At 43.2% G+C, this 24,216-nt stretch overlaps 1 protein-coding gene across 3 annotated transcripts in view; it reads left to right on the forward strand.

The window, feature by feature from the left end:
• Positions 1–24,216, forward strand: part of AK5 (adenylate kinase 5) — a 196,460-nt gene that overhangs the window by 54,943 nt on the left and 117,301 nt on the right. For all 3 annotated transcript variants that reach the window (XM_072649905.1, XM_072649908.1, XM_072649907.1), the window contains exon 6: positions 17,384–17,575. In XM_072649905.1, the coding sequence (XP_072506006.1) occupies positions 17,384–17,575 (192 nt within the window). The remainder of the gene's footprint in view (positions 1–17,383; positions 17,576–24,216) is intronic.

Raw genomic sequence — 24,216 nt, forward strand, 5'->3', positions numbered from 1 at the left:
TACATCCCTCCCCTCCCTTTATGATCCAGCTATACTGGTCAACTTGCTATTTGGAAGAGAGAAGGGTTCAGGGAAAAAAATAACAGGGTCTGCTTTGGACATGCTGAGTTTGAGATGTCTTCATGTCAAACAGGCAGTTATTAATGAAAGACTCTGAGGGGAGAAATTGGGCTAGATCCAAAGAAATGCAAGTCACATGCAGAGAGATGATCATTAAACCCCTGATGAGGTCACCAGGAAGCGAGTATCAAGACAAAAGAGAAGGAGGGTCAGGATGGAGCTGGGGGTTGAGATATGGAAAATGACACAACAGAGGCTGATAAGGAGCAGTCCTACAGGTAGGAGGCAAACCTGGAGAAAGCAACATCCTGAAAACCCAGGGTGATGAGAGTATCTAGGAGAGGTCAGGCAATAATGTCCCATGCAGCCAGAGGTATCTCAGAAACACAGAGGACTTGAATCCAGGTCTTCTTGCCTCCCAGGCTGCTGCTCTCCCTAGTACATCTTGCTGTTTCTGCCCCTGAGGATCCCTTCTTAAACACCTTCTCTTGATCCTGTGATCCCCTCAAGGTGCTGTCCATCCTTCCTTTCACAGCAAGACTCCTGGAAAATTCTTTCTACATGGAGTACCTCCATTTTCTCATCACAAACTCACTTCTCAGTTCTTTGCAATCTGGCTTCCTCCACTCAGCCCTTCCCCGAAACTTCACTGTCCAAGGTAACCAGGAATCTCTTCCTTGCCAAAGCTGGGGGCGTTTTTCTCAGATCTCCTTGCCTCTCTGCAGCACTTAAATCTATGGACTGTTTTTTGCCTCCCTCATACCTTCTTTCCTTTCTAGGCTTCATCTCACCAAGTCTCCGTCACCTGCTTCCTTAGGACCACTGGTCTCTCTTCAGCTTTGCCTCCATTTGGGGTATAGAGAGCTGAGCCCCTCACTTTTATTGTGGACTGGAACTTTGTGCTTCTGCTGCTTTGTTTCCTCATTGGAGCTCCTCTTTATAGCTTCTCACTTAGTACATGGGTACATCTTTTAGCCCCCATTTATTTTATTTTAAGTCCTTGGATTAGATTTGCAAGACACTAAGCAAATACATTTTTACAAACCTTCATTTAGTGCATTCCACCCTTGGCCAGGAGTTTGCCATTCCTATATTTTCTTTCTTTAATTAAATGCTTTCCATTTAATGATAATTTATTTTCTCTCCATCCCAATGCCCCACTAGTGGGGTGAGGGGAAAATACTGAGCCCTTATAACAAATACGCAGTCATGCCAAACACATTCCTACCTTGCTTATGTCTCCAGTCAAGAAGCGGGCAGATACTTCAGCCCTGGCTCTCTGGAATTGTGGTCAGTTGGGGTGTTGATCTTTGTTACGTCTTTCAGAGTTTGTCCTTACAACATGGCTGTTATTGAATAAATTATTCTAGTTTTCCTCATTCCTCACTGCATCATTTCATCCAAGTCTTCCCAGGTTTTGCTGAAACTATCCCTTTCATCATTTCTCATGTCACACTAATTTTCCATTACAGCTATAGGCAATACTTTGTTCATCTTTTTAACAATTAATGGGAAATTCCATTCTGTGCCTCTATCAAGAGTTTTTATATATTTTTGTACCTGTGGGTCTTTTTCCTCTTTCTTAAAAATATCTTTGGGATATAGACTTAGTAGTAGCATTACTGGGTCAAAAGAGAAGAGTTTAGTGACTTTGGAGGCATAGTCCTAAATGGCTTTCCAGAAAGGCCTAACTCCAACAACAGTTCCCTCTGTGCCTTTTCTCCCCACAGATGAACCAACACAAGCCACTTTCCTTTCTTCATCAATGTTGCCAATCTGATGGGTGAGAGGTGGAGCCTCAGAGTTGCTCTAATTTGCATTTTGATAATTATCATTGATTTGGAGAATTTTTTCATATGGCTATTCTTGGATTTTTTTCTCTTAGAAAATTACCTGGGCATATATGTTGACCATTTATCATAGTAATTTTGACATTTGCTAACCCCAACTTTGGATACCATCTTAGCGAGCTGTTCACTTCCTGGACCAATTTTTCTTCTCTAATTACCTTGCCTTTAAAATGATGCTATCAACCTCAGAGAGTGAATTAACATGACTGAAAAACTGTTCTCCTTTCTGCCCTCATGCTCCCTTAGCACCCTGTGTCCCTCTAACGGCATACATGGCCTGCCTTCTACCATCATCTCTTGTCTACATCTTACCTCCTCTATAGTACTGAAAGCTCAAGGCTGGGTAATCACCCCCAACATAGCACCTGACTCATCCTAAAATCTTATCAAATTGAGTTGAACTGAATTCCTCAATTCTCCCTTGTAATGCCAATGCGATACCCATAGCAGCCGCTATGAATATGCATGTGTATTTCCAGGGTAAATTCACAAAATATAATAAACTCTCTTCCTCAAAGGCAAAAGAGGTAAGCTTTAACAGGGTATGTATCACTAATTCAGGAAGCTCCGAAGTCTTAAACTTTCTTTCTGTCAGGCGTACCCACAAAAACAAGTTCCCCTAGACAAATTCCTCCCTCTGCCCCCTCACAGCTTGCTTCTCTCTGCTCTGCTCTGCCTGCTCTCTCTCCCTTCTCCCTGGGCAAGTTCCTCCCAATCTGAGCTCCATGTGACCCAGGTTTCATGGGACCACAGGCTCCATGCGTTAGGCCTATTAATGGGTGGGGAGGATCTTCCTATTCTATTAATATTACATCACTGTATTAACCATCTTCAATATCACCTTTAAAATAATACTACCTTGTTACAAAGGTAGGGTTTTTTGGGGGGGACAGGTTTTGTCTTTCAGAAATTGTTAACTACAAATTCCGACTGAGGTTAAAGCCAATAACAGAATATGTTAAACATATGCTAATAAATTTATTAATATTAATATCAATTTATTAAGTAATATTAATAATAATAATGAAATATGTTAAAATAATTTGTCATTTTATGTGTAGCCTTCATGAAGGCTACACAAATATGAGGCATTCCTATTATGACGTCATTAATATAGTAAGTGACAAGAATGGATAAAGTTGTGGACCTGGAATTAGGAAGACCAGGGTTCAAGATATCACCTTAGACACTTAGTAGCCATCCCTGAGGCCATGGATTAAAGACAGATTGTGATTTTCATTGATGTAAAAAGTTCACAGTCAATGTGATCCCCTGTCCTCGTCATGCTGATGTATCTCTAGGGTCATCTGTGTAGTGGATAGGCAGTTCTCCTTGAAGCCAGAAGACAAGTCTCACCTGGCACAAACTGGCTGCATGACCCAGGGCAGAGAGTGTAATCTCTCAGGGCTCTGGGCAATTCCATAAAATTACTACTTGCTGAAGCTGTCAACCTTTATTGGCAGAAATTCCAGCTCCAGGCCTTTTCCCTTTGTCTATGTCTCTTGTCTTCTCCTCGGGCAGACCATCTGCTCTCCCTCATATCTACTATATCTTTGGTTGGCCTATTTTTCTGGTCCTACAAGTCTGTAATGAGCCCCACCAGCTGCTAGGGCCTCCTACCCATGGGTACCCCCCATGAATTCTATGTGTGGTATGTGACTATCTGTGTACTTTGAAGCTTCCTGAGGACAGGGACAGTTTGGATTTGAGTTTCGTTTCCTCAGTGCTTAAAGTAGTATATAAGATATGAGGTGTGTTCAGGGAAGCTTAGTTCCTCTGGTGTGAGGGCTGCCAAGACCTTTTCAGGGATGCTTTCCACCATGGGTGTCCATGTATTCTATCCAACTCTCACCTGTGGCTCTAAGAAACTCAACCTGGTTTAGCCCCTCTACCAACAGCCTCACCCTGGGAACTATGTTGGTAGACGGGCTAAACCAGGTTGAGGGTAACAGAGGGATAGCAAACCCATTGGTGAGTTAGAGGGTATGAAGATTTCCCCTGGTGGAATGGGCAGATGAGAACAATTTGTTCCAACGACCATGAAGGCAGCTGAAAGCAGGTGATGTGGAGTGCTTAGTGCTTGGTTAGACATTGAAGACACCGAGGTCATCCGCTGCATTCTGAGCCATCACTACTCATGTTGGTTCTGTTCTGCCACTGCACTGTGATGTCCCTAGAGGAGAGAGTGAGGCCAACAACTGTGTGCAACTCTGCCTCACTTAAATCCAATTTATGCACAAGTCAAAAGACATCACCCATACCATTGTACCATTTTTATCTATCTCAAAGACATATAGTTACAAGCAAGTGAAGAAGCATCAGGGGTGGATACAGTGGGAGCTGTAGTCACAACCCTGCACACAGGGTCATCTTCTCACCGGAAGCAGCAGTGGGATTTGGAGCCCCCTGGGTGTCTGAGCAGCCTTTTAAGGATTGCACTGTTCACCTCCTATTATGAGGAAGGGACTAGAAAAGGTGACCTAAAAATTATCTGCTGACCCAACCCTGACCTGATTACTCCTGCAAGCTGGAATCCCACGCTGAGGTCAAAACATAAAAAAAGTGCACAAAATCTTCTGTGGAGATGATTCAGCACCAAGAAAGCACAGGTGCACCATCAGCCAGCACCACACCATATGTGAAACCATCGGTTACAGCAAATGGAGAAGTTTGGGAAAAGTTCACTTATCTCGGCAGTATACTTTCCAGGGATATCCACATAGATGGTAAGGTTGACATACACATTGTCAAAGCTAGCTCAGTGTTTGGGAGACTCCAAAGGAAAGTGTGGGACGAAAGAGATATCAGGCTGCCTACCAAACTGAAGGTCTACAGAGCCATTGTGTTGATCTCATGTATGTATGCTTGTGAAACCTGGACGGTCTACCAATGCCATGCGGGAAAACTAATTTGCTTCCATCTGAACTGTCTTAGGAAGATTGTGAAGATCATCCGGCAGGATAAGGTATTGAATACTGAGGTCCCTTTTTGAGCTAAACTGACAAGCATTCAAGCTCTGCTGCAGAGAGCACAACTCTGATGGGCCAGTCACATTGCGTAAGGGCCAAACTTTTTGACTAAAAGACTATTTTATGGAGAACTCACACAGGGTAAGTGCTCACAGGGTCAGAAAAGGTGATACAAGGACATCCTCAAGGTCTCACTTAAGAACTTTGGAATTGATTGGGAGACATAGGAGACACTGGCACAGGACTGCTCAGCATGGTGTGCCCATATCAGAGAAGGTGTGGTGCTTTGTGAGCAAAGCAGAATGGAAGCAGCTCAAAAGAAATGGGAGATGCACAAATATAGAATCCACCCTCAATGTTCATATGTACTGTTCATGCCTGACCTGTGAAAGAGCATGCTGAGCTCCTATTGGTCTGATCAGCCAGTCAGACACACTGTAACTTGACTCTAACACTAGTATTTGGCACGTATGAAGCACCCAATGAAGGTTTCTTGATTGACTGAATGATTATTCTTTCATGCCACTTAGCACACATCATCTGCTGTGACCAACTCACCCCCATCGTGTGTGTCACTTCCTTGTTTCCCATTTTGGTTCTTCTTGGATCGTGGTGCTTCTGATGTACAGCCATACAGGGAGAGCATCACCTGGAGAATCTTGGTGATGAGCCAAGATTGGGTCTTTGCCATGGGGAACAGCTTGGGACCATTGACAATGACGCTGTGACTACAGGCATCTGAAATATAGCCATCAACAGCCCACTCATGACTACTCCTGCCACTTAGGAAGTACAAGAGAGAGAGAGCACTCTGGTGCAACAGAAAGTGGTCCGGGTTTGGAGCATGGCAGTTTGAATCCCTTCCTTCTGGCTTGGCCTTGGCTGCTCTCTGGTCCTCATCTCCCTTTTCCATGAAATGGGAGCATTGGAATAAATGGTCTCAAAAAGTCGCTTTGCTGTGCTGTGCTCCTCCAGGCTAAGTTGGGTGCTCCAATGAATAACTCAGTCATCCTGAGACAGCCTTAGGTAATGGCTAGTTTAGAAGTGGTTTGAACTCTTGTTCCTTGAGTGCATCAATAGCATTTTATGAGTCTCCTTCTACACAGATACCAAGGTCAAGTTGAGAGAATGAGCAACAAACCTGAGGATGTGAGCTACAGAAAACAAGAGTCAACATCCTCCCGGCCCCCATCAAAAGTAAAATATCTGCAGATAGACTAAAAATATGACTGTAGCTTTAAAAAAAGTCTTTTATCATGAACCTCTCAACTCTATGTATTAATGCCAGGTAAAAGCTTTCCCAGTGACATCCGTTCCTTCTTCCTCTTTTTCATTGAATAAATCTGTGCTTGGCATGTTCATGGGACAGGAGCACAATTTCTCATTTGTTTTGCATTCCCTTGGCTCCACTTAGTATTTCATATATCCTGGAATTACATTTTCCTCCAAGAAATATTTTTTAAAGATTCAGCTACATGTCTGGAACATTTTAAAACCAAGATTCTGTGATTTTCTTGGCGTACAGGGGATACGTTTCCATGGGAAAGTCAGTGTTCTAAAAGAAGGAACTTTGGAAGAAAGCTTATGGCTCTCTCTGAAAGAAACTACTTTTTCTAAGGTTCTAAGGACAAAGGGCTTGACATTTTCCTATTAGCATAGTGCCCACTTTCAGTCAGATTTTTCTTTGTGCCAAGGCAGTACTGTTCCAAGGAGAATTTGACTTTTTGTAGAGGCCCAAGCTTCCTTGTTGAGCTCACCACCAAACCTCAGGGTCAGGGCGCAGCAGAAGTGGCAGACAGCACAGAGAGGGAGTGACAACTGACACAGTGGATGATCAGAATTGGGATCCAGAAAAATGTCAGCAACTGGCTGGATGAATGGGCTGGATTGAATAAGATGAAACTAAATGGGAATAAAAGTCCTAACATTAGACCCCAAGGATAAATAATAGTTAAGGACGAGGGAAATTTAACTAAATCACAATATGCGTGTAGCCTAATATGTCTGGTATAGTTGAAGGTAAAAGACTACTCCCTCCCTCCTCTGGTCTCCACCTTTGGAATATGGGCATTGCTGGTCAAATCAAACATGGCCATCCTGTCTCCTCCCACTAAGCAGACCAGCTTAAGGCCCTCAACTACCCCCTTTCAGGAAGCTTTATTTGGGCAGGTATAAGAGGAGTGGGCAGTTTGATGGAGCAGTAGACAGAATGTTGAACCTGAAGTCAAGTAAACACACCTTCTTGAATTCAAATCTGACTTCAGTCACTAGCTGGGTGACCCTGGGCAAGCCGCTTAACCCTGTCAGCCTCAGTTTCCTCATCTGTAGATTGAGCTAGAGAAGCAAATGGCAAACCACACCAGTATGTTTGCCAAGAAAACCCCAAATGGGGTCATAAAGAGTCAGACAAGACAGAAATGACTAAACAGCAACAACTATAAATCTAAAGTTTTATGATCCTAAATTACAGAGAAGTAGAATGGAAGGAAACTTTCTCGAAAATTAGAGCTCTCCTGAAGTGGAAAAGACCACCTTTGGAAGTAACAGGTTTCCCCTTGGTGGAAGACTAAAGAAGGGCTGGCTGACCCCTTGTGGGGAATTCCTGTTCTGATTCGGGGGAGACTGAAGGGCACTGAGGTTCCTTCCAACTCAGGCATTCTATGGGTCTGTGATTCTGAGAATGGTATGGAGTCCACAGCACACCAAGCTAGCAAGAGTTACTGTCAGTCTCCCTTTAGATCTAGCCCAGGAGCTGTTGTCTTTGACCTCCTCCACAAACATCAAATAAACTGAACTGAACACAGTTATTGCCATTTTAAGTCACTGGTAACACTCACTGCAGTCTAATGAATCATGTGTTAATCCCTGCTGATCATAAATAATCTGTCCCAATCCACAGAATGACCAGGCTGAATTGATCTCACAGCCAGAATTTATTTCATTGCCTCTTCCTGTGTTTCCCCTCAGTAGCCAGTTCTTCTCAAGCTCAGAAAATTCTTGGCTTTGATTTAAAATTTATTTACCTAACTCTGGCTTCAACTGGACCTTTTGACTAAAAAAGGAAACATAATTCAATTCAATTCATCAAGCACCTACTATGTGTAAGGTGCTTCTAACCTGGAGAAACCCAGACACAGGAGAAGGAGATGATGTTCTCTTGGGAGCAGGAGAAGGGAAAAGGTGTCACATACACAAATGAGTCCATTCGGATTCCCTACAAAAGCAAAGAGCTCTGCCAGCTAAGAGGGTGACAGAGACTTCTTGTCCCTATTGGACAGAGAGACTGCATCTAAGGAGTCTGAACTTAGAAAAAGGCAGGTGTAGGATCATTAAAAGAGGGGGGAAACCACTTAGAGGTGTTCCAAAGCGGGATGGTTTGACTCAGTTGTTAGGGGGTTCTCCTTCACTGGAGATGTCCAAGAAAAGTCTGAATGTTCTCTTGTCAGGTGTATTGTAGTGAGGACCTTTCAGGCATGGGCTGGACTTGGAGGTAGCCGAGATCCCTTCCACCTTGGAATGTCTGTGATTCTTCCCCCTCCAATGATGCCACTTCCTTCAGGGGCATCCTTAAAATGTAAAAGGTTTCCTTCTTGTGAACATCTCAGTAGAGTCTCATTCATGGCCTTATTATTCAAATTTCATCTACTAGTGAGAGTAATTTCTGTTTCTGCTTCCTTCTAATTTCTTCTAGTACTTGACTCCCTATTATCACTTCATTCTGCTCCCAGATGACCTGGTCTGGTTTAGCTGTATTCACTCGTCTTTTCTTCCTAAAGAATAAGGCAATCCAAAGCAGAGGCTGGGAGGAGGATGGGAATGAAAGGAATGTGTATCCCAAGGCAATTATGCAAAGGCAAGAATAACATTCTGAATGTAAAATCTATCTGGTAAAAGACCAAAAGGAAGTGGTCTCTTCCATCCGCACCTCAGTCCATTTATCTTATTCAATTAGAGGAGAATTAGTCGAAGTGCGAGTTAACGCCATGTAGACAAAACAACCAACTGATCTCATTTCCCATCCTTCTTTCACTCATCAATTCATTCATTTCTTCTTTCACTCAGCAAATATTTGTTAAATCTAAGAAAAGGCACGTCTACAGCGTGCTTGCCTGTTGTGTCCTTGGTCTCAGCATGACAGCAATACTCATAAACTGTGTAATAAGAAGTGTTTGCCTGATGATTTGGTTTGTTATCAGTCTCTGTTTGTAAAGCCATTAAGAGAAAACAATTTTCAGCAACGTCCCGGAACTGTCTCATTTCCAAGTTATTACTTCTTCCATGCTGGAAGCGATAGGTAGAAGAAACATTTACTGTGGCATTCTTTGCAGTTCAATTTTACCACCACCCCCACTGTTTTCACTCATTTCTAAGAGTTCAAGAATGTATTTACAAGTAGGCTGTATCAGAGGTGAGATTCCCCACCACTGGCATCCTCTGAAAGTGATCTCCAGCTGTAACCAAGATGGGGTTGAATAGTTACGGCAAAGCTCTATCATTCCATTGTTTCCAACTCTGACTTAGAATCCTCGGTGCCTCTGTGTTTTTACCCAAAAAGTCTTCAAGTCTCAGTCTGGCATTCCAGGCTTTCCATATCTGGCCTGAACTAATCTTTGGAATCTCTAGCCCTTCTGACTGGCATCCCCTCTGGCTGGAATGCATCTCATCCTTCCCACGTTTGCATTTAGCCAAAATTCCCCTCTCCCCACTCATCTCAAAGGTCACACCCAGGAATGAAGCGTCCTTGGGCTAAGTCATTTCGCACTCATGTTGTATCCCTCAAATGTCATGCAATATGCTCTGCGCTGTCACATGCTGTATTTATTTTGAGTCACCCAAGATTTCAGAACCTGAAGGATGAGCTCAGAAATCACTTAGTTGTCAACTTCTGTGAGTTCCATAACCATCCATGCAGATGACTCTCCCAGTCTAGCTATTCACACACACACACACACACACACACACACACACACACACACACCTCTCCTCAGCTCCAGACCCTTACCACCTGCTGGATAACCTTGTCAATAAGTTAATAAACATTCACTAAATGTGCCAGGCACTGTGCTAAATGAACACTGGGGATCTCTAGGTACCTCATTCTCTGCTTGTCCAAAATGGAACCCATCATCCTCTCCCCAAACCTTCTCCCCTTCCTAATTTTCCTTCAAATTTTAAGAGCTTCACAATTATTCCTAGGATCTCTACTTAGGAGTCATCCTCTCCTCTCTTCCCTTCCCCCATCCAATCAATAGCCATGTTTCATCCATTCAACCTGTACATTTTCCATTTCCATCCACTTCTCTCTACTCTTCCAACTGCCATTCTAAGTTCTAATACTGTTGAATTACCTTCCTTCACATTTTTTTATTAGTTTATTTGAAATTCTTGACCTTTTGTTCTTCTGGACGAATCTTATAAAATAAAATTTCATAGACGTAAATGTGAAGACTTGTTCTGGGTACAGAAAGTCAACTTCACAAGCACAAGGAGGAGGGAATATACATAGCACTTGTTCTGAAAACAATCTGAGTGTTTTAGTGGACTGCAAACTCAGTAGGAGTTTCCAGTGAAATTTGGTACATTAAAAAAGTGAATGTGACCTTGGACTGCATTCAGAGAGCCACAACTTCCAGGGACAGGAAGGGGATAATCCCACCATACTCTGCCCTTATCAGAGTTTGGAGTAGCATGTTCAGTCCTGGGTAACCCAATTATAAAGGACATTGATAAGCTGAAGAGTGTCTAAGATGGTGACCAGTTTGGCTTGGAGTCCAGTTGAAGTTGGGGATGGACAAGAGATGACTTAAGGGTATGTGAATATCATCTTCAAGTGTTTGAAGTGCGGTATATGGAGAAGGAATGAAATATGTTCTGCTTGTACCTGGAGGGCAGAACCAGAATTTAAAGGAATTACAAAGAGAAAAATTAGGTAAAATTGGAGCCCTCCAAGAGGTGGATGGCCTGCTTTGAGAGGGAAGGGCTCCCCTCGACTAGGAGGGCTTCTAAGCAGAAGCAGGGATTCTCCAATGGGTCTATGTTGAATAGTTGGAACTAGTCACCAGGCCTCACTCTCATCATCTACAAAAGAAGAATGGACTGAAAGATCACCAAGGACTCTTCCCAGCCTTCATGGAATAATGACTATTGAGAGCTTCCTTAAAGTATTACTTCTCCCAAGGGTGTCTGCATTTCATCAGGGGGCAGCCCTGTCTTTGGCAAAGGAATGAATCTGTAAAGATGAAATGTAAGGTACCTCTCTAGGGAGCTGTTTATGGATAAACACAGCTATGGTTTGGGTTCTGGAATTCTTCAAATCATACCACCAAGGCTTAAGCCTTTTATAATGGGTTCTTGGAAAGGATTCTTAGCTCTTTACAAGTGATGAATTTGGTAACAATTCCAAATCAGTCTCTTCCTATAAACTCCATGCCAAAGTTGCTTCCACATGTCTAAGGCACTTTAGCAATGCTAAGAAAGTCCGGTGCTCTTTTGCCATCTTCTTAATTCTGTGGTTGGGTCCCTGTTGTCTGTTCAAGTTGTTCTTCCAGCCTAAAACTGTTTTCTGTGGTAGAGAAAATGAAATCAAAAAAGAGCTGAGTAAATCCTGTGGTCTCTGCTGTCCATTTTATGGACATTTATTAAGCACCTACTGTGTGCCAGGTAGCATGATATTACTATACCATGTATATAGAGAACTGACCTCGGTGTGAGGAAGAGCTTGAACTCTCACCTTTGACCCATCTTGGCTATGTGACCCTGGATAAACCCCCTAACCTCTCAGGGCCTGCAGCTAACTCTCCAAGTAGTCATGCAATGCCAGCTTACATTGGTAGAAGGAATGTCTTCATTGGGAGCTCTTCATACCAATAAAATCACAGGTCCCACCTAGAGAAAATGTGCAAGCAATGGTGTTGGCGATGGGAATACATGCCCAACTTCAAGGAGCTTTCAGGGACACATCATGGTTGGGCAATCAATCCCCATTACTTTGTCTTTTCTGTCTTCTCTAGGGCATGCTCTTTACAAACCCAGCTTGAACAGGGAGTTCTCTGTGTGCCCAGTGGACACTGGTCCTCCCTTGATGTATGAGAACTGGCACATGGGTCCTAGCACCACCCAGCCCAAAATGCTCTTCAGGCAGTTCTGTACAAATTCCATCACCATGATCCCCATCCTTACCCTTCTGAATCCTGTACTCCGGAGGGTCTGGACGTTTAACCCTCCCCATCCCTAGACCCAGTAGGCTGTGACTGTGTTGGGGGAGAGAAGGGGCAGGGAAGAGTGAACTGGAATTGTGGGGGAAGGTGAGCACCTTCTTGATCAATGGAGGGTTGTTTTGTGCTTTGTGAATGGAAGGGGAAGACATGAAAGGATGAGAAAAGAGAAAGTCTCATTGGGCAAAAGATGCCTGATGGGTTGTCTATACCAGGGGATGAAGCAGACTGGGGTGGGATAGGCTCAAAGCCAAAGTTGGTATCCAGAAGCCAGGTTCGTTGTTGCTGTGACTGTTGTATTAATTTAGCAATAAGTACAGTGACCTTGCATGTACCTGAAGTAGAGACCTCTGAGGCCCCTTCTGAGAATCAGGGTATGGAGCTACCTTTTGAGCTTCAGCCAGACCCTGCCATTCATCCCCATTCAGACTGATGGAGGTGGTATCATGGCTATGCAGATAGGAGATCTATATTCAGTTCCCTAAGAAGGAATCACTTCCTGCCAGACATCCAATCAAATTGAATCAGGCAAGGGCACAGGAGAAGGAGTTCACTACTGCTTCCTCGACTTGTTAGAGAATTAAAGCATCATTAATTCCTTTTGTTTAGGATAAAGCATTCCTGAGTAAATAACATTTTCCTCAGTCTTTTGACCTGGACCTGTGATTCCATGACTGTAGAAAGGCAGCCAGCTCTGTGGTGAGGAAGCACCATTCCATGCAGGTCAGGGTCTGTTCTATACCTTACAGTCCTGGAGAGTTGTCTGGGACACCTGAGTATGTGTCTGAGGTAAGACTTGAACCCAGGCCACTCTGACTCCACTTCCTGCTCTCTAGCCCCTCTGCCAGGCAGCACTGCAGAGTTCTCCACAAGCACACTCATCCCAGGAGAGTCTGGTTCTCACTCAGCACTTACCGAGAGGAATTCTATGAATTAGCACCTTTGCCTTGTGGAGTGCAGAGGGTGGGAGCCGAAATGAAGCCATCTCCTTGAATGCTGTGACTGTGAAAAATGCCCCCGATTAGTGTGACAAGGAGCTGCAGAAGCATCAGTGAGGAGCCCCGTTGCTTTTATCAGTGAGGCAGAGAGCAAATGTCTGATCCTAGAGCACAACAGGAATACAACTGGAATACAACTGGATTTAGTGGCTTTCTTCAAAGATAAAGAAGGTGGTGTAAAAAACTACCAGAAATTATATCTAGGAATTCATTTATATAGAATTTATATGTAGAGGAGAGAGAGAGAGAGAGAGAGAGAGAGAGAGAGAGAGAGAGAGAGAGAGAGAGAGAGATCTACACAGAATTTATAAAGAGAAATGAATGGTGTGAGAGGCTACATTAAATACATGTATTCCCAGATCTGGTCAGAATCACCCCATAATTACCTCTCTCTGTTCAATCTAGCAAACATGGATTAAGCCCCTACTCTGTGCTAGATACTGGGAATTTGAAACTGGTCCTGACTGTAAAGAGGTTAGCTGCTGCAGGTTAAGTACACACCTGCAAGGTAATGGGATAAATGGTGAGAACTGTCACACGTGTGGGAGTCAGGAAAAACTTTGGAACCAGCCAGCAGAGATGAGAAGAAACAAGGATTCTGAAAAGGGAAAATGAAGACTGAGATCATTCTAGAAATTCAGAGACAGTTTTTGCAAATTCCCAGAGGCATGTAGAGTGTGAGAAGAGGAGGAACACAACTTAAGGGTGGAAAGGTAGGTTAGAGGAAGACCAGAGAGGGTCTTCTAGCTGGGAAGAGGGGTTCGCATTTCATCCTGGAGGCAAGAGAGAGCCAGTTTTTGGACTTGTGAACAGCATGACTGCACCTGTGCCTTGGGCAAACTATTGGGGAGGGTTTGAGGAGATCGGATGGGAAGAGGGGGTGAAACCGAAGCAGAAACCTTGGGATTGTAGGACCCTCCGTTTAGAGGCAGTGAGACCTACAGATGTCATCAATGTCCTCTTTAACAGATGAGGAAACTGAGGCACAGAGGAGTGAGACAAAAGATACAGAGCCCTTTGCAAACCCTGAAGTTCCGTGGAAATAGTGTTCATATCATTGCTATGATTATTGCTCAAAGACACTATGATTGGAGCTCAGGTGTGGAAGATGCCACAACCATTGTTGATTCCATTGCTCCCTACCCCTCAGTCTGGTCCTGCTACCTAGCTCAGCTGAGAGGAAATGAGTTCAGAATTAGGGTGGCTGGCCAGGTCAGTGAAGAGGCAGCGATGAATGGGAGAGTTGTTATGGAGGCCAACATGGCAAAGGGTCCAACTTGGTGGATAAGGGAGAAAGAAGACTTAAGAAGGACTCCAAGGTTCTGAAGCTGCCTCATATCACTTAGTCCAAGCCATACCATGTACAGAGTGGGGTCTATTGCCTTTGCCCGATTGCCAAAGGGGTCTGTGGCACAAAAAAAGGTTAGGAACCCCTGCCTTACACTGAAACAAAAAGAAATTTTGATTATTTCAAAGAGCAGCATATTTTTTTAAATTACCAAATTGTTTGATTGTCCAGAGTGCTCATTATAAACATAAAAGTGCTATTCCATGTGGCTCTCTACTGCTTCCTGTATGTTTTTGTTCAGAAGCTGCCTTATAGCAGCCAGGTGGTGAAGAGTGCAGGAAGACCGAAGTTCAAATATGGGCTCATCTGTGAGACCCCAGGGCGAGTCATTTCACCTGTCTGCCTCAGTTTCCTCATCTGTAAAATGGGGATGATGATAATAGCACCTACCTCCTAGGATCATTGAGAAGATCAAATGGGATAATCTAAATAAAGCCCTTTGTAAACCTTTTTTTAAAGCACTATCTTCTTAGCTATTTAAATTTAACATCTATCAGAACCTACAATGTGAAAAGTGAGAAGTAGTGTGGCATAATCAATAGAAAGCTGGACAGGAGGACCTGGTTTTAAATCCTGACCATGACATGGTCTCTGTGCCCCTAGGAACCTCTCTTAATGTCTTTTTTTAATTCTAAATTTTTTCAATTCACAAGCATTCCTTTGTTTCTCCCACTCCCCCACTGGAAAAGAAAAAGAAAAAGAACTCTTGTAACAAATATGCATAATCAAGAAAAACAAATTCTCCCCTCAGTCATGTCCAAAACTGTGTCTCACCGTCCACTGAGATATCTGCCTCTTTGGCGGGAGGGGGAGGCACACTTCACCTTCAGTCTTCCAGACTCGTTTTCTCATTCAAAGCTGTCCTTTATAATGTTATTATATGACTTATGTTCCTAGTTCGGCATCAACCTGTAGAATACCTATTTTATCATTTCTGATGGCACAATATTACTTTCGTGTACCATGCCTTGATTAGCCAATCTCCTGTATGTGGACACCCTCTTAGTCTCTAGTTTGACTTTGCTAAAAAGCTGCTGTAAATATTTTCTAAGTATGAATTCTTTTCCTAAAGTCACTAAAAAGGTGACTTGGGGACCTTGTTCCAAATGGCTTTCCAGAATGGCTAGACCAATTCACATCTCCACCAACAGTGCTTTGATGTCTTTATTTTTCCACAGCCCCTACAACATTTGTCAGTTTTCCTTTTTCTCATTGTTGTCAAACAAATGATACATTGTGGAAACCCAGAATTGCTCTAATTTGCAACTTTCTGAAGATTAATGACTTGGAACATTTTTGTTCATATGACCGATGATAGCTTGGATTTCTTCTTTCGGCAACTGGCTTTCTGTACCCTTTGACCATTTATCAAATGCAGAATCATTCTTATTCTTATAAAATTCAATCAATTCCTTATATATCTTGAAAATGAGACTTTTCCCAAAGATCAGAGAATTTTTTCCCAATTAACTTTCCCCTCTAACTTTAACTAGCTTAGTTTTGTTTACTCAAAAGCTTTTTAACTTTTTGTGCTCAAAATTTTCCGTTTTATCTTCTGTGATTCTCTCTATCCCTTATTTAGTCTTGGGTTCTTCTTTTACCTATAGATCCAGAAGGAAATTTCTTCATTATTCCTCTAATTTATTGAGGATGTGACCTTTCAATGTCTAAGTCATGTATACCCTTGGAGTTGATCTTGGCACATGGTAGAAGATATTGATTGAAATATAATTTCTGCCACATTGCTTTCCAATTTTCTCAGCAGTTTTCGTTGAATCTTTACCCCCAAGAATTTGAGTCTTTGAATTGGTCAAACTCTAGGCTTCTAGGTTTTCTTGTTTCTGTATATTGTATATTTCATGTGTTCTAATCATCAATCTCTACTTTTTTTTTTAACCAATATCAAATCATTTAGACAATTACTGAATTGTAGCATAGTCTGACATCTGACACCATCAGGGCCTCTTCCTTCCCACTTTTTTTTCATTACTTCTTTGAGGTTCTTGACCATTTGTTCTTCCTGATGAATTTCATTATCTTTTTTCTTCTTTAGTTCTACAGTAATCCTTCAGTACTTTGGTTGGTATGGAATTCAATAAAGTTAGGTAGTCTTGTCCTGTTTACTATGCTGGCTCAGCCCTTCCATGAGCAATTAATATTTCTGCAATTATTCAGGTCTATATTACCTCAAAGAGCATTTGTAGTTATATCAATGTAGTTCTGTTTCTTGATAAGTAGTCTCCTAAATATTTTATACATACAAAAAATTATTTGAAGTGTAACTTTTCTTTCTATCTCTTCCTATTAGGTTTTGTTGGTAATGTAGAAATATACAGAAATTCTTGATACACAGTAAGCACTCAATAAATGCTTGTCGAGAGACTGACTAATAACATTCTCTCTCACCTTGGAGCTTTTGCACTGGCTTCCCCCTATGCCTAGGATGCACTCCCTCCTTATTTAGAATCCCTGTTTTCTTTCAAAACCCAGCAAAAAAGCCTTCTCCTACATGGGGACTTCCAAGATCCCCTCAATCAAAAATTGCTTTTTATTTACTTCTACTTAGAGTTACAGCATCTGGCACATAGTAGGCACTTAATACATGCTTCTTGATTTGAGTATTAACTGACTTGTCTGAGCACATGCTGTTTCCCTATTACATAGCACAATGCCTGGTATATAGTAAGTGCTTAATTAATGCTTGATGATGAATGGATTCTCGAAGGCCATTTCTTATCTAAACTCTGTGCCCTGACACATGGCTGAGTGTTCTGCATTCAGTAGCTATTTAATAAATGTCTGTCTTTGAATCAGCCTGAAAGCTCAGCTGAGAAACTGTAAGTTCTTGAGCGTCCAAAGAGTTTCCAGGATGAAACCTCTAGGTGAGCCCCAACTATGCAGCCGACCTGACTACGACTCACCTGTTGGTGCACTCTTTCCACAGATCTGCCCCCCAGACTTGGTTGTGTTCCTGGCTTGCACTAGCCAGAGGCTCAAGGAGAGGCTGCTGAAGAGGGCGGAGCAGCAGGGCAGACCTGACGACAATGTGAAAGCCACCCAGAGGAGGCTGGCCAACTTCAAGCAGAATGCGTCGCCCTTGATCAAATACTTCCAGGAAAAGGGGCTCATCATGACGGTAAGTGTTTCACAATGAGCGACAACACTGCACCACAAGTTGTGTTTCAATGGTTCAACTTCCTCGGGCTTTGGAACCTGCTTTGTTTAAAGCTGGTTCAGTCTGATCTGTAGTCTGCCAGATGGCCAAGATCAAAACTGATTTGTCTGTGCTGACTTCTCGTTACAAGGCGATGGTGAGGAAAGATACTTCCTGTGTTAAGTGTGTGACAGGCACTGAACAGGTTTGAGGCAGGGGATGGAAGATAAGTGTATTGACCTAAAAAGATGGGATTCCATGGTTAGAAGTCATTCTCTGGATGCTGCTGTTCAGCTGTTGTCCAGCCATGTCTGACTCTCTGTGACCCCATTTGTGGTTTTCGTGGCAAAGACAGTGGAGCAGTTTGCCATTTCCTTCTCTAGCTCATTTGACAGATGAGGAAACTGAAGCAAGCAGGGTTAAGTGACTTGCCCAAGGTCACACAGTAAGTGTCTTAGGCCAGACTGGAACTCAGGTCTTCCCTATGCTAAGTCTAACCCTCTCCACTGCATCATACAGCTACCCCATTCTTTGGGGATAAGGTACAAAAACCTAAGACTCTCCTCTCTGGCTATGAAAAAGGGATAGATAACTTTCGAGAAAAATTGGGATTTTTACTGGCCCTGGGTTACTCTCTCTAGTGGTCAGTGCGGAGCTGGCCTAGTCACCTGAAAGAGTTAATGCAATGGTCAGGACGAAATTATCTTTAGAAATGACTGACATCACAATGCACAGATCCCATGCTTTCTGTGCCCTGCTGAAGGTTAAGGAGGTGGTAAGGAATTCACTTCTGCTTAAATTTGTTATTAATTACAGACATTCACTCTCTCCCTCCTCCCTTCTCTAACCCAACTGTTCAATTAAGAGAACAAATACACGTAAGCAAGAAAAGCAGCTTCCCATCTGACCGTGTCCAGAAACATGTCTCCTCCTGGCCTCATGGTTAAATAGCTATGTTTGAATGGAATCTACCCATTGTCCCAAGGAGTGCATGTGCAAGGGGAGGACCAAGGCTGCCTCCTCAGCACTGGTCCCAGGCCATCCCTCGTCTAGTGAGTATTTACAAACATGACAGGAAGGGCAGAGGCCACAGAAAGGGTTGAGGAGAGAGCGCTGATCTCAGACCTGAGTCCACTCCTCCCTCCGGGCATGTCATGTAGTCTTCTTGTGTCCTGAGCCAAACCTGTCAGGCCCCAGAACATTGCTGGTCTGTGTTGTACATGGCATCTATCACCAGGAGTTCTTCCCACCCCACCCAAGTCCCGAGGACAGACCGTTATTCCCTTCCCTCTCCTCTGTCCTCACACTCAAATTGAGAGGCAGCATGCATGACATGGCGGCTAGAGCTCTGGACAGCTCTGATGTCAGGAAAACCTGACTTCAAGTCCCTCCATGGAATTACGTCCATAGATGGTACAATGGGTAGTGCATTCAAATCTTGCCTCTGATAATTACTAGCTATGTCACCCTGGACAAGTGTTTAACCTCTCTGCCTCAATTTTCTTATCTGTAAAATGAGGAGATTGGACTCAGTCCCTAACAAATCTTCTGGTGCTAAAACTTTAATTTTCTACACCAAGAACTCCCTATGTCAAAGACATCATAAATCTAGACAAAAATTATTTTATACAAAGAATCATGTATATCCCTTAAAAGTTTGCAAAGTCCTATATACATAATCTCATTTGTTAACATGAAGTGTCTGAAGGGCTGCCTTGTGTTTGGTCCCAGAGCAGGGATTTGTCATCCTTTTTGTGTCATGGACCCCTCTGGAAATCTGGAGATTCCAGGGAACCCTGTCTCAAAAACATCTTTTTGAATCATTGAAGGAAATGCTAAATTTCGATGAGAAATTGGTGAAAAAGGCGTAATTTTTACATGCAGCCCCTAAATGTATCTATGGTCTCCTTGAGGTTCCTGAACCCCAGGCTAAGAGCTCTTGCTCTAAGGGGAAAATGTAGACTTGATGTCAAGAAAGGCTTCCTCAGAATGAGAGCTCCCCAGAAGTGGAAGGTATTGCATGGGAGGTGGGGGATTCCACTCACTTTGTTTCTGAGCACCAGAATGTGGAGTGTGCTGAGAGTGAATGTGGCTTCTGAAGCATTACAGCTGGTCTTAGCACTTAGTTAACAAGATGGCACTCTTTCTGTCCTCTGTAACTCACTCAGCCCTGCCCTCTTCTCATCCCCAGCAACAGCTTCCCAGTATCCCAAGGTCCCCTCTTTTCTTCTTTCCCCAGTCTTGGGCTGAAGCCTTGCCTCATCAACTGAATTGGCCCAGCACCACAAGTGCTAGTTATGGCTCTGGTAGGTTTCCTCCCATTGCCCAGATGAATGCTTGTTGATTTTGCTGTAGATGAGATCCTTGCTCAGGTAGACTAGATGTTCACTGCAGCCCCTTCCAACTCTGGAATTCTGTGATTTCTAGGTTGCAGCACATTAGATAAGTAGCATGAAATATCTGAACTGGAGCAAAGATGGAGCACAAATTACCTCCCCAGACATGGCTGTGAAGCCATCTTAGGAGATGGGGTTTTTATGAGAAATGGTGTGGCACTGAGGTAATGCTACTGACCTAAGAGTGGGGTAGACCTCACTTGTAATCTGAGCTCTGCCCTAACTAGTTGGACAATCTTGAGGAAATTTCTTCATCTCCTTACCTTCAACCACATTGATGAGCAAGCATGTATTACAAAGGCAAAAGTGAGCCAGTCTGCTCTTGAGAGCTTACATTCTATTAAGGGAGATGTCACATGCATACAAGAGTGTAAAAATTAGAGAAAACAAGTGAAATGCAATGAATTCCTCATTTGTAAAATGAAGATAGTAGACTAGATAATTTTCAGAGTCTTTTCCAGTTTAAAAATTCATAGGATCAGAGATTTAGGGTTAATCTGGAAGGACTCTGGGAGTCATTGAGTCCAACTCCCTCACTTTGCAAAAATGAGAAACTGAGACCCAGAAAGGTTAAGGGACTTGCCTAGGACCACGAGCTAGTGATTATCTGGACAGAATTTGAATCCAGGTCTTCCTGACTCTGTATCCAGTGCTCATCTACCAGGCTATACTGCCTCTAATTTTTTTCCTTGTTTCTCTAATTTGCTTGTGATGTGGCCCTTCATATTTTGGTCATGTATTCATTTGGAGCTCATCTTGATATAAGGTATGAGTGTTGATCTCAATCTAATTCCCCCATTCTGCCATCCAATTTTCCCAGAAGTTTTTTTTAAGATGTGAATCCTTATCCCAAGAGCTGGGCTCTTTGTGCCTACTGGACACCACTAGGATTCTAGATTCCTTCACTTCCATATGTTGTGTACATCGTCTGTTCCACTGAGAGATCTGTTTTTTAAGTAGCACTAAATGGCTTTGAGAATCATGGCTTTGTAGACAAGTTTGAGCTCTAGCACTACTCATTCCTTTCCCTCATTACCACTTCTTTTCAGTATTTCCCATGAGAGTCTTGATCTTTTCTGTCTCCGTACGAATGTCTTTCTTATTTTTCTCTAGTTCTATAGTCTTTTGACAGTTGGACTGGTATGGCAGAGAATGAGCAAATTCGTTTAGAGAGGATTGTCATTTATATGATATTGACTCAACCTACTCATGAGTAACTAAGATTTTGCTAATTATTTAGGTGTTCTTATTCTGAAAAGAGTTGTTTATAATTGTATTTATGTAGGTTTTATGTGGACCTTGGTAGATAGACTCCCAAGGAGTTCATATATAGTGTAGTTATTTCAAATAGGATTTCTCTTCCTCTCTCTTCCTGCTGGGTTTATTGATGTTATACCGAAATGCTGATGACTTGTGAGTCAGAGGGAAGTCAGCAGAGCCAGAAGAATAATTTGTCTGATAACACTGATATTATAAAAATGAACAATTCTAAAAACATAAACTGATGGGGAACAAAATTAACAGAATCAGGAGAACAGTTTATACATGAGCCGCCCTGGAAAGACAAATGTTGGAAGGTGGAAGAGTCATGGTCAATCCAACAGCCATGTGTGACTCCAGAAGACTGGCAAGGAGCCGTTATCGGAGAAAGACTGAAATTGTGAAGTGAAAGGACAGCTTGTGTATAGAGCCAGGGAGGTGCTTCCACAGTGGCACTTAATAGATGTTTATTGATTGACTATAGGCCTTTTTTAAAAAATATTTCTATAAGAAGGAGAAATTCTATTGAAGGTCCATTGATGATTTCATAAGTCTTTTTTATATCAAAATTCCATTTTAACCTTGAGCAGATAGAATTTTATAGCTGAAAGAATAGACTGTTCAGTCCAATTCCATTTTTCTATAGATGGGAAAGATTTTAGCCTCCAGTTCATGGCAGAGGAGAGTCCAATATTCACTTCTCTCTGAGGCTCCATTATTTTTCATCTCTAAAATAAGCAACCTTAGATGACCTCTGTGTCTGTGACCTTCCCTTTGTATCTGTAACCTTTCCTCTGTGTCTGTGACCTTCCCTCTGTATCTGTAACCTTCCCTCTGTGTCTGTGACCTTCCCTCTGTATCTGTGACCCTAAGATCACATAACCCCCAACAGGAATGGGACTCCTTCCACCATATCCTTCCATATAAACATCTAAAAGGAAAGACAAATACAGAAATGAGAGGCCCCAGGTGAAGGAGAGTTTCTCTCCAGTGTTCACTGTCCAGAGAGACGTTATCTCTTAGTTCCACCTTCTAGAGGAAGCCTTTCCCAGTCACTAAATTCTGGCGCCTTCTGTCTGGTGATTATTTTCTGTTTACTCTGCATATGGCTTGGTTCTACAGAATTGTTTTCATGTCATCTCCCCATTAGACTGAGAGCTCCTCAGGGCAGGGACTGCTCTCTAGCCACAAGTCTCGTGTCTAGCACACAGTAGGTACTTAATAAATGCTTTTTGACCAACTAATTAATTTTTTAAACCTTACCCAAGGAAGTGATGTGGCAGATTTGGTTTGATAAATGTTCAAAAAATTGTAGTTAAAAATAAAGCTTTGGATAACAGGGAAGAGGGAATTTTTTCTTTATTTAAAAAAAAAAAACAAAACTCATTAGCCCCGAATTATGCAATTGATGACAAAGAGAAGGGAGGCGCATTTGTTTTTGCAAACAGAGGTGCACCTTCCTCAGGCAGAGCCCGGGTTAATTGGTATTTCTGAGGCTGAAAGGCATCACCACCAGGCTTTGGCGGCTGCTCCCCGCCAGCTGCTCTCGTCCCCACGCAGAGCACATTACAGAAATGGATGCATGCTGGCGAGGGCTAATTGACTGATGTTTTGCCCGGAAGTGAAATGCTTCGCCTCTAATGGAATAAGTCCATGGGCCACAGGAGCCATAACAAGCCCACCAGCTCTGAGAGAAGCGCCCCCCCCTAATTATGGCAGGGGGGCACTGCATTGAAAGGTCACCTTGTACTGGGGGCAGAGCATGTCCTGGGGCAAAGCTCCAGGAAATAGAGTGTAGAGAATGATCCAACCTGGAGCTTGGGGCGCACAGAGGGCGCAGGGGCCAGACAGGCCTCAGCCCAGGCTCTCAAGGCATTGAGTCACAGAAGGTTCTCTTCACGTCTGTTGCTCAGGTCCCATGTCTTCTGACTCTCTCTGGTTCAGATTCCATCTTGGAGGCTCATCATTTGGCGAGGGGTCTGACAGAGTCTGTAAAATGGGCAGGGTGGAGGAGGGGACCTCTGAAGTCCCTTCCCACTCTGGTCCTCATTAACCTCGAGGTATCTTTGCACTTTAATGTACAGTCCCAGTCCAGAATCACAGGTGGTTTCCCCACTACCCAACGTCCTCCCTTTTTTACCCTCCTGGGGTAACTTTACCTTCTAAGGGACCAGGTCATCACGTTATAGATTTTAGAGTTGGAAGAGAGAGGCCTCAGAGACCACCCCATCCAGGTTGTCCACCCCTCTACCTTCAGAAGAAGTCTGGCTTCCTTCAAGGTGGAGGTCATGTTCGTTATGGATCCATCTCAATCAGCAGAGACTTCTTAAGCACCTGCTCTATGAAGGTGCCGCTTTAGGGGCTGGGGAGATAAGTATTCAGTTAGGCTTTCATGCTTATTCAGAAAACACAAATTTGTTCCAACACCATTGGTATGTTAGGGAGTAATTTGAGCACCATGTAATTTTCCATTTGCTTATGCACTATTTCATCCATCATACACAGTAAGAACAGAACACTGCACCTCACTGACCCAAGTTGTGTAAGAATATACCCCCCACACGCACACACACCCTCAAATAAAGGCCAGCTAGCTCAGTGCACCTGCATGTTATCCTACCAGAAGAATCAGTCCACACTCACACATTTCACCCTCAACCTTTAACATACACACACACATGCATGCAGGCACACACACGTGCATATACAAGCATACACACAGACACACACTCCACCCTCAACCCCTAACCCACACACACAAAACACATGCACAGACACACACATGCATACACACACAGACACACACACACACAAAACACACACAGACACACTTCACCCTCCACCCCTAACCCCCTAATCCCTAACAGACACACACTCTTGTATACACACACGCACACACACACACACACACACACACACACACACCCCTCATCTCTGGGAATGGTGCGCTGCCTAAATGGCCTTGTG

This window comes from Notamacropus eugenii, chromosome 2 (genome assembly GCF_028372415.1).
Source record: "Notamacropus eugenii isolate mMacEug1 chromosome 2, mMacEug1.pri_v2, whole genome shotgun sequence".
In the NCBI taxonomy this organism is placed as follows: Eukaryota; Metazoa; Chordata; class Mammalia; order Diprotodontia; family Macropodidae; genus Notamacropus; species Notamacropus eugenii.